Source organism: Microtus ochrogaster, linkage group LG1 (genome assembly GCF_000317375.1).
Source record: "Microtus ochrogaster isolate Prairie Vole_2 linkage group LG1, MicOch1.0, whole genome shotgun sequence".
Taxonomy (NCBI): Eukaryota; Metazoa; Chordata; class Mammalia; order Rodentia; family Cricetidae; genus Microtus; species Microtus ochrogaster.
The window spans coordinates 29,463,392-29,474,900 of NC_022027.1; the positions used below are offsets into that span (position 1 = coordinate 29,463,392).

General features: G+C 44.6%; 1 protein-coding gene across 3 annotated transcripts in view; it reads left to right on the forward strand.

The window, feature by feature from the left end:
• Spata18 (spermatogenesis associated 18) overlaps window positions 1–11,509 on the forward strand; it is a 31,368-nt gene that overhangs the window by 6,847 nt on the left and 13,012 nt on the right. For 2 of the 3 annotated variants that reach the window (XR_003378046.1, XM_026784975.1), the window contains exons 3-6: window positions 66–181; window positions 1,497–1,606; window positions 9,357–9,452; window positions 10,988–11,332. Coding sequence is in view for 2 of the 3 variants with exons in the window: in XM_026784975.1 (XP_026640776.1) it covers window positions 66–181; window positions 1,497–1,606; window positions 9,357–9,452; window positions 10,988–11,332 (667 nt within the window). In the remaining variant the exon portion in view is untranslated. The remainder of the gene's footprint in view (window positions 1–65; window positions 182–1,496; window positions 1,607–9,356; window positions 9,453–10,987; window positions 11,333–11,509) is intronic. The other variant, XM_026784976.1, reaches the window with a different exon arrangement.

Below are 11,509 nucleotides of genomic sequence, written 5' to 3' on the forward strand. Positions count from 1 at the left end.
GTTTGTGCGAATGTGTGTGTGTGTGTCCATGTCCTCTGGCTGATCTGCCATGTCCATTCTCTTAGGAGGACATAATGAGGGTGTGGCAACGATCAAGAGTCGCCTTTTGCCTTTGCTGGAGACATCTTTCAGCTCTGTAAATGTGGGAAAACTTACGGACAACAAGGTCACCATCACACAGGTAAGGATGCACAAGGATGATGCGGCAGCATAAAACTGGAACTTTCAAGTTTGGAAAAGTGAGCAAACAGTGTTCTTACGTAGGCCTGACACTGGTGACTTCCATGGGCAGTGGAACTTTCTAGATAGTTGGAATCCAGAGCGCAAGCATGACGCATACCAAAATTAAGACAGCAGTCCCATCATGTTTTCTGTTGCCACAACAAACTCCTGCAGGAGACAGCAATATGTTGGTGGGCATATGTCCTGAAGGGAGTGAGCACATCCTGGGAGCCAGGACACGGGGAGGGGCCAGGCTTGCTCATTCATAATAACTCTCTTGAGAACTAGCCCGGGTCTCGTGAGAACTCCCGGTTTTCCATGTTCTGATGGCTTCTCCCATCACACCCTACCTGTCACCTGGAAACGCCAGGGCCCAAACTTTCAATCCACATTGAGGAACACAGTGTAGCCATATTACATACAACAGCAACCAGTAATTTTACTTCCAGATGTTTGAATGGCTTTGCATAGACTTATAAAAATGGACGGAGTTCCCCAAAGCTACAGAGAAACGTAGTTAGAGTGGGCTGTTCTGAGCAGGAACCAGTAGTTGAACAGTTTCTGCTTAGGTGAGAACCAAACTGGACAGAAACCCTGGGGAGTTGTAGACTTTGATGTTTCCTTTTACGTACTGGCCACACGGGGACAATAAGTTTGCCAACTTAATGTTGCCATCCTGGTTTCTAAAGCATGGTAGTTATACAAAAACAAACAGGTTTTTAGCAAGCCTGGCACCTGGTAAGATTTCTCTTTACCTAGAGGTGACAGTCGTCATTAGTACTTTTTGAGGACAAACACTGGCTAGAATTTTACTGTCTGTGGGTATTATTCTGGGCTAGGGAGTCCTTTTATTCTGGGAGTAGAGGTGATGTAGGATGATGTTTTAAAGTCTACACTTAAAATCGAGTTGTAATGTATATATAGTGAAGCCCACAGTAGATGGAACTAGCTCTTGTAGACAAGGCTGGTCTCGAACTCACAGAGATCCGCCTGCCTCTGCCTCCCAAGTGCTGGGATTAAAGGCGTGCGCCACCAGCGCCCGGCTAGTAGATGAGTTTTGAACCAGGAACAAACACACAAAACTCATCCCTACTCTGACCCACAAACTGCCACCTCCCTCCGAGCCTGCCTTGTGTCACCTCCAGAGCAGCTGCTGAGGGTTCCTGCTGGAGAAGTTCACACAAATGAATGCAGCTTCTTTTGCTAAGTGCAGTGTTTTTGTCATGTGTCCATGCTATTGTCCATGTCCACACTACTTTTTTCTTTCTTTCCAGGACACGTATTTTAGAGACAAAACGAGAGAAACTAGTTTTCAAGATCAGGACCAAGAGCAATTAGACTTTGACTCCAGCCCCGACAGTCAACAAAACCAGGTTCAAGACGAGTAAGAGGAATGCAAGTTCTCTTTTTCCAAACAGAATTATTCTAGAATTAATTACTTTTTCAAGTTTGAAAAGAGAATAATGGGTCATGTAAAATGTAGGGATTTGCAAATAAGTGTGTGTGTGTGGGTGTGTGTGTGTGTGTGTGTGTGGGTGTGTGAGGGAGGAAGGGGGAGAGGGAGGGAGGGAGCAGAATGTGGGTGGGAACTTATGACTGAGCTGGGGCCTGGGCATCTGCATTCTATGATCCTTGGTACTTCCCCTCCATCTCTGTTGCTCAGTCAACAGCTCATGTTTTAGATAAATATCAGTAGATAAGAGCCTGTTAGTCCAGAGACTTTGTAGAAGGAGAAGGTCGCAGGAGGAGGGGAGGTGGGATGAAGAGGAAAATGAGAAAAAGAAACAGAGCAGGTAGAGCAGGGACGCCTGCATCAGCTACTTTTCTCGGTGCTGAGACAGAGGATCCGAGTTTAAGGGACACGGAGTTTATTTTGGAGAAATAAATTTCATCATGGCAGCTGTATCACGGGGCAGCTGCTCTCCTCACATCCAGTCAAGGGGCAGAGGGCGATGCACGCTAGGCTCAGCTCTCCTCCCTTGTTGTTCAGTCTGGTAGGCAGGCTTCTGCTTCAGACATCAGTTACCCCACTCCACATAATCCCTCATAGGCATGCCCATGAGCCTTATGACCCAGTTGTTTGTTTTTGGTTTTTTGTAAGACATAGACTATGGCTGACCCGGAACTCACAGAGATCTACCTACCTCTGCTTCCCAAGAGATAGAATTAATGGCATAGAGGCAAAAGCCACTACACATATGACTTACCTTCTAGATCTTGTCAAGACCACCATGTCTATTATCTCTTAGGAGAGCATCTATATTTTATTGGGAGCATTGTAAACTTAATCCAGATTTTTGAATAACTAACTATTATATACATATATATATATATATACACACACACATATGTAATATGGTATGCGATATATATGTATATATATGTAAAAGTTAGGCAAGGTCAGGCAACAGGAAAGAGTCAGATTAAGCTTCTGGAATCACTGCAAAGAAATTTCCGGCTTTCGGTCTGAAGGTAGGCAATTTATATGGAGCAATTTATATGGGGTACCATTTGACAATCTTAATTTAAAAACCAACAAATAACACCAACACACACACACACACACACACACACACACACACACACACACACACACACACACACACATCCACTTCATTCCTACCGTGGATAGGACAGTGAGAAAGGCAGGGATGGAATAGTTTGTGACTCTATCTTGTTCTCTGGTGGAATTTCCTTTTTTTCTCCCTACGTGGAGAATCTTGCAATTTGCTCGATAGTAAAAACAATGCAAATTTCCTTTTCAAACGCATAGAAACAGAAATGTAAAGGTGGAAGTCTTGTTAGCTCACTCTGTCAACACGTTGACACACTATACTCCAGACACACTGTGTGTGCTTGCACCTACACACACACCTAGGCAGCAGTCACACAACTGCAGTAGCCAAATGCACACCCACAAAAGCTGAGTTCCTCTGAAGGACTTGAATGTGTTTCGTGTTAGCTGATCCTTCTGTTCACCACTTCTAGGTGAGATGGGGTTATCTCCTTTATCATAAATCCTCTTTGTGTAAAGTGTCTACTAAATTCCAAGAGCCATTTCCCTTCTGAGCTGGTTTGTCTCTTGTGGGATTCTTTTCTTGATCTATGCTTAGGCATCCCCAAAGGTGAGTCACTTGGGTCTTGTACTGTCCTGTGGTCTTTGTTGGCCTGGGTTCCCTCTGGGCGCTAGCATCTTATGCTGCTGGGTTCTGAGTTGGGTCTTGTCTGGTTCAGTTTCCTGGCAACTGCTTCAGATGTTGAGAACCTTCTGGTTTTTCTAGTTCTAAGGGAAAGCGTTGAGGATTTGTTGCATTTGGATGTCCACTAGCACAGATGGGGGACAGGATTCCCTACTTCCCTTTGTTTGTTTGTTACATGGGTCTCGCAACCACTCGAAAGGGATGATAAGGACCAGGAATCTTGATTCTTAGCCAGTGTTCTGGTGCTGTGAAGAGACCATGATAACTGCCACTCTTATCATCGAGAGCGTTTAACTGGGGCTGGCTTACAGTTTCAGAGGTTTAGTCCATTGTCACCACAGTGGGAAGCATGGCAGCGTGCAGGCAGATGTGGTGCTGAGAAGCAGCTGGGGGTTCTATACCCAGATCTGCAGGCAGCAGGAAGAGAAAGACACTGGGGCTGGTTTTGGCTTTTCAAACCTCAAAGCCCATCCCCAGGACTTTCTCCATGAAGGTCATATCTACTCCAAATGCCACACTTCCTGATCCTTCTAAGTAGTGCCACTCCCTGATAGCTAAGGATGCAGATATATGAGCCTATGGGGGCCACTCCTATTCAAACCACCACATTGGTGAACACACACACACACACACACACACACACACACACACACACACACACATACATATTTAGATATATGAAAAATGGTTCCAGGACAGAAATTTGTAAGAATAGTGTCCCAAACACCAACCCATCCTTCCATGTCACATGTTCCGTTTACTTTATTACTTCTGAGTGACTTCCTTTCCTTCCAGAAGCTCACACGGAGATACTGACTGCTATGTTCCTATTTTGCTTAGTTATGTTTAACACCTCTTTGGCTCTTACTCTGTTTTTATTGAAGATCTCCCAAATGATGAAGTGTGTGTTTCCTATACCAGAAATTTGCTCCAAGAATCAAACCAATTCATCACAAACCATTTAAATAAAGTATATTCACCTGACTAAAACAGCTTCCTATTTAAGAAGGTATATCTCTGCCTCCTATCTATTCCTCATGTCATCCAGATGTGTGGAATTAGAACTGTGTGTGTGTGCATTTGTACATATATGTTCATACTGTGTGCAAGGAGGGGGAGTACTTCATCTGTCTGTACTTTTCCTCTTGGTTCATTTTGTTTTGTTACTGTTGATTTTCTTCAGCTCTTTCATCAAGAGAGAAATGAAGAAATCATCTTTCCACATTAACCTTAAAAATCTGTAATAGATTCAATTTTTTAAGAACAAGCTAATTTCCCTTCAACCTGCAACAGCTGTATTAAGCCGTTTCGAATCCAGCACTCTTTTAGACTGTAGACAGTTTATTTATTCATTCATTTCGTATTTCATCTTTCACAAAGATCTGTGTGATGGGCTTTAAGTGCTGAGGGTAAAGAGGAGTAGCATAGTTTGTAGTTCATGGTATGAATATGAGATAAATGTGAACAGCACTCAGCGGAAGAGGGCATGCTGAACTTGAAGCTCTGTCTGGTGGCATGTGGAAGGTGGAGGTGGGCTCACGTGTAAGTAGTGACCAATTGCTTGGGTTCTGTGGGGTTGGTACAGATTCTTCATCCCGTTATTTCCCTGTCTGCTTTATTCTCTTGGTGAAGACCCGTGTTTGACAGATTCCAACCCTGTGACAAAATACCCGAGATATATAACTTAAAACGAGAAACAGTTATTTGGTCTCATGGCTTCAGAGATCATGGTCTCTGGGACCCTTCACTTGGGGACTGTGATGAGGCAGCATATCACGACAGGGAGTGCACAGTAAAGAGAAACACCTAACTTGATACTGGCTGGACAGTGAAGAGAGAAGGGAGAGTCTCGGTGTCCCCTTGAAGGCATGCGCCTTGTATCTTCCCAGCAGGTCCCAGTGCCCCCGATAGCATTTCCAGCCAGGCATCAAGCCTACCCCACTTGAGCTCTGGGCACACATTGAAGATTCAAACCACAACAAGATCCTGATGTTTTACCCCCTATTATTTTTTCACTAAAAGACTCATACTCTAGCCTCAGGACTACTGTGTATGGAAACAGCTTAGGTATTTCATGGGAGGCAAGTCACAGATGTTGTGGATCCTTTGTGAGCCTGCGATGTCCCCCTGTACCAGGACAGTTCCATTGAGAACCACTGGTCTCCATCCAATGTCCATCTGACCTTTACTGGCTGAATTTGAATTCTCTGGTCAGAGAAAGATGATGTGGTATAAACCAAGTTAAGAGAGTCCTGGATACTAATTTTTGATCAAGTCATTTGGACAATTGTCCTCAGTAAGTGGTGGAAATCAATGACATAAAACCATATATAAGGACAGGCTCCAAAATCCACAGAGAAACCCTGTCTCGAAAAACCAAAAAAAAAAAAAAATAGCTACACACACACACACACACACACACACACTACTTTTCTTCATGCTGTGACCAAATATCTACTGAAAAGCAATGTAAAGGAGACGCTATAGTTCACCATGGCAGGGAAGCCATGGCAGCAGGAGCAGCTCCTGCCTGTGGCAGCAGGAAGCTGCTTGCTCACATACCAGGGGATTGAAGAAGATAAAGGGAATATTGCTGTTGTGCTGGCTTTCTTCCTTTTCCTGGTTTTCCCAGAAGTATCTGATGGTCCTGTCCACGTTAGGGAATGCCTTTCTCTCTCTGCTAATCTTCTACGGAAGGATCTTCCTGGACAAGATCTTAAAGGAGTGCCTCACTGACACCTTAGGTGCTTCTTGCTCTGTCATCAGAATTAACTGCCACGAGGCTGGCAAGATGGCTCAGTGGTTAAAGGGTGTTTCCTGTCAAGCCTGATGACCTGAGTTCCATGTCTGGAAGGGCAGAAATGACTCTCACAAGTTGTCCTTTGACCTCCACGCATGCTCTGTGGCTTGCATGAGCGCAGACGCTAGAAAAAGAGAATTTGGAAAAGCAGCCGTCACTAATCCCACTCTAACCAGCCTGACGTCCAAGTACAGGGCTTTAAATCATAGTATTGTGTACTGGCTCGAATAGCCTCATGCTGATCTCAAAGTGCACAATGCATTTAGTTCATCTCTAGGAATTCCCAACGCCTTAAGAGTTCTAGATTTGTTCAGAAGTGCAAGTTCAAAGTCTTCTCTGAGATTCAAGGGACTCCATTAACCCGTCCAATCTCAAAAGTCAGTTCTATACTTTGAATATACAGCGACACAGTAAACATGCCCATTCCTTACAGGTATAAACTGAAGCACAGAGAGAGCAGAGCAAAGCAAGACAGACCTAACAAAAACCAAATCCTGAGGCTCCAAGTGTGGCATCGGGGTTCTTGTGGAATTATCTAGGCTCCACTGGCTTTACGGCTAGTCCCTTCTTTCTGGGGTCTTCACTGTAACATAAGCTGACCTTTCATGGTTTCGTGCGCAGTGCAGTCTGCAGCTGCATGCAGGCTAACCAACCTTGATACACATCACCTGCTCTCACTGGTTTTCTGGATCCTTGGCTTCTCACCTCCAAAGCGCTTCATTCTTACAGCGCGCATGCGCAAAACCAGCACCGTATGCCTCACCCAAAGTTGTCCTGCCATCTTGAGATGTAGCCTAGCCCCCTTGGACCATAGCGCAGCAACCTGTGGGACTTGACTGAACCCAGGAAAAACTTTTTTTTTTTTTTTTTTTTTTTTGGTTTTTTTTTTTTTTTCGAGGCGAGGTTTCTCTGTAGCTTTTGGTGCCTGTCCTGGAACTAGCTCTGTAGACCAGGCTGGCCTCGAACTCCCAGAGATCCGCCCTCCTCTGCCTACCGAGTGCTGGGATTAAAGGCGTGCACCACCACCGCCCAGCAAAACACTTTCTTATTCGGCTGTTTTTCTGTGGTGTACCTCGAAGGCCACATTTTCTCAGGCATTCTCCTGTCAAGTCAATTTACATGAACACACCCAGGAACTAATGTTGGTTGGGATCTTGTCCTTTAGGTAACTTTTGTGTCGCCCCTGTGTAGCATCCAAAGTTTCTCATTAATGGTGTTAATGTCTTTAACCTCTTCCGGCCTGATCTTCAACTTGAACTGGGTCCACGTTTCTTTTCCCACTAAACCGCACACTTTCCCCATCTTTATGTAGCCTTAGACAGGGTCACGTGGTTCTTCAGCACACTGCTCACTTTCCCTGTCTGTATGTAGTCTTAGACAGGTCACGTGGTTTTTCAGCACACCACACACTTTCCCTGTTTGTATGTAACCTTAGACAGGTCACATGGTTTTTCAGCTCCCAGCATGCTTTCCCTGTCTTTATGCCCCATCGTTCTCTTTCACTGTAAATCTGGGAAGTGCGGTGAGCAATCGCCACAGTACAACCTGGATAGTATGCTGCCCTGAAATTCCCTTTGCCAGACAAATGATGCACTCTTCTTAAGTTCAGCCTCAGGGTGTGGACAGAAATGTAGCCAGGTTCTTGGCCAGAATGACACGAAAGGCTTTTACTCCCCTTCCCCGTGAAGTTCTGATGGTGTAAATCTGAGCTGGTACTGTTCCTGCTTCTACAGCTCACATGGTTCATATCTTCATTCTGGTCCTCGAAACTCCTCCCAGAGATCTATTACGCTCCAATTGCAGCCTTCTAGGGCTTTCTCCGGCCTGCAGTTTCAAACTCTTCCCTATTATTTTCACACGCCAGTTGCATGAGCCTTCTGGTCAGGGAGTCACAGCCCTGCTTTTTAGGACCAATTTTGGTCAGTGACTAGGGTTTCTGTTGCTGTGATAAAGCATCATGACCCAAATCAGCCTGGGAGGAGGGGGTTTATTTAATCATACAGCTTGTAGTACCTCATCCGGGGAAGGCAGGCAAGAACTTATGGCAGGTTACCTGAAGACAAGAACTGATGCAGTGGTCATGGAAGAGGGCTTCTTACTGGCTTGCTCCTTACAGCTTGCTCAGCCTGCTTTCTATAGCGCCTAGGGCTTCCTGCGTAAGGATGGCACTGCCCACGGTGAGCTGGGCCCTCAGAGAGCAATCAGTGAGCAAAATACATCACAGGCTAGTGAGGACATTTTCTCAACTCAAGTTCTGTCTTGCCAAATGACTGTGGCTCGTGTCAAAGCTGACATACAATTAACCAGCGTACCAGACCAGATGAATTTTAGGAGAAAAATGTTTATATTGGCTCATGGTTTAGAGGGATATAGCTTATCACAGAGAGGAAGGTGTGCCGGAGAGACAGGCATTGGAGGCATTTGGAAGCTGTTTGCTCATGTCTTTGTGGATCAGGAAGTAGAGACAGGAGAATGCTAGCCTTCAGTGGCTACCTCTTCCCAGTCCCCACTAGTCAGCCCATCGGATGCTTCTGACTCTACTAAAGGCTATTCTTCCCCTCTCCAGTTAATCTTCCCCGAAAACATCCCCATAGACACACCTCCAAACACTTACCTTGCCAAGATTCTGAATAGAATCAAGTTGGTGACCATAGTTCACCACCACAATGGATGAATGACTATTTTTACGTTGAAAAAGTACTAGAAAAATAAGTAAAGTCACACAGTGAAAACTGAAAATAGGAATTGGTCCACAGTGGAAAATGGAGAGCTTCCATAGAGAGGCTACTTAGGGACTGGATGGAAACGGTAGGCGATGTAAGAGGACTAAGTAGGAATTGAGTTTTATCCTTTGCCATCTGATGTTGATCATTATCACAGTCTTTTAGGGACCAGCTCTGTAATCTCCCTGCGTTTGGCTAAGCAGGATGGAGGATGCTAACATGTTTCTGTTTGGCTCCATCGTAAAGTCTACAACATGGTCTGAGGGCTGAGAATCTGATGGTTGGTTTTTTTTTTTTTTTAAATGGCAAATTTATAACTCAGGCCAGGAGTTTCCTAGAAAATCTATGCCTTGAGTTGGAAAGTCTGCCAATTTGGGAAAATCTGGTTTTAGTTACTGATTTCTCTTACAGTCTGGCTGACACTGGAAAGAGTCTTGAAGGAACCAGGAACAGATCAACCATATCCCTCATGGCTGCAGAGGAGGAGATAAATCAGCTAAAAAAGCAGTAAGAAAACAAGAACCCATAGAACCCTGCAGCTGCTGCCGAGCCACCGAGTTTAGCTTTTCAGTCATTTACTACAAATGAGAGAATTCACCATGAATGAGGAAGGGCGGTGGCGTTTTATGAATACCTAGCTTCTTTTTCTCACCACATGAATTTCTTGCTGACTAAAGGAAATTTCTAAACTGTAGTATAGTATCCAGGAGCCTAAAGCCCCTCTCCTCATACTATGGCACTTAACGTTACCAGTTTATTTCTTCCAGTTAATATATTGAAACAGCTAAGAGCAGATTGAGGTCTATACGGTTTTGGACTCCACCTTTTCATTATACATACATACATACATACATTATCATTGAGATAAAAGTAGTGCAGAAGTTAGTTTTAAATAGGTTCATCATCTTAAGTTGTTCTAGAATTTCCTTCATGTTGAGCATGTACTTGGATATTAACTTTTAATTCTGGATTAAAAGACATTGGAATAAATTTTTGGCAAATCTTAATTTAGACTTTGGACTAGATCCTAGTGATTGTTTCCAGAGGGAAGCAACGAGCTACATGTCCTTTCTCTTCTCTTAATTTTGAAGCCTCCCTCCTTTTCCCCCCCAAAGGAGCAAGTGGGAAATGTATTTTTATATGTACATATATGCACACACCAAGACACACATCTTTTGATAGATACTTTTCACGTATATTTTAGCTTAATTGAGTTTCTATATATGTTCTAGTGTTAATTTCTTCTAGAACACTCCTGAGGCTTCTTGAGATGCTGTTATGTTTCCCACGTCTTTCTTCCCCTGCCTCCTTTTGATCTCTTATGCCCTGGTTGGCCCTCCACCTTGGACTCATGGCTGATGTTACCCAGTTGTCTTCCGTTGTTTCTAGTGCGCCCTTAAGTCCGTCAGTGCTCTGGCTCCATCACATCCCAGTGTTCTTCTCTTCCTCCTCCACTGTGTCGTCTTCATCAACACAGGTTCTCGGGCTCTTGCTTCTGTGTTCCAGTGCTCACGCCTCTTCGGATCGTAATGAGGAAGCCGATTTTATTTCTAACACTTTTATTTTAATGCTGCATTGTTTTTTTTTTTAGAAGTCCACACCTCCAGCCGGCCTTGAGCAGTCTTCCTTCATACTCCATTTAAGAAATGAGCTCCTGAGTGTAGGGATTATACCAGGGTTGGACTGTTTGGAAGGGTAAATGCTTTTGGAGTTTAGTGCCAGGAAGTTGAGTTCAGTTGTAAAACTGCTGTTCCCAGAGGACCCACGTACATAGCCTTTCTTCAGGGAGCCTCCCACCTTGGAAGCTATAGAAGTGGGGTGAATCTCTGTGATTTTGTTCCTTACTTATTGTATGGGTTCACATCTGTTTCCTTCGGAATCTCCCCATGCAGCAATGGCATGAGAGTGGCCTCGTTTTCTTTCTCCTTCCCCTCCCCTTTCTTCTTTCTTTTCTAATCTCTTCCCTGCCTCCTAAAACATTGGTTCATTTTTTTCCCCATCCTATTTCCTTTCTTTCTCATTCCCATTTCCTTTGTTGTTAGACTTAAATCACTTCAAGCCCAGGAAGACGCTCGTCACAGAAACTCAGAGAGTCGGCGCTCGGAGGCTTCAAGATCTGAACGTCGAGCTTCAAGCAAACGGGCCTCAGAAGCACGGGCCTCAGAACCACGGGGCTCAGAAGCACGGGCCTCAGAAGCACGGGCCTCAGAACCACGGGGCTCAGAAGCATGGGCCTCAGAACCACGGGGCTCAGAAGCACGGGCCTCAGACGTACGGGGCTTAGAAGCACGGGGCCAAGAGGTGATGTTCGACTATGAGAAACATCTCCAAAATCTGAAGGATGAGATAGCTGTGTTGTCTGCTGAAAAATCCGGTCTCCAGGGAAGGTCTGACAAACTCTCCCAGATCCTTTCATTTGCCTTTCAGGTGTTTTTCTTAGTAGCTAAAGCCTGGACAGTAGGGAGAGGATGAGAGAGTGAAATCAAAACCCCAATGTCCTGGGAAGCTCCAGTTTGTAAAAGTTATTTTCTTGAACTTGCACCTTCTTTCTTTCTTTCTTTCTT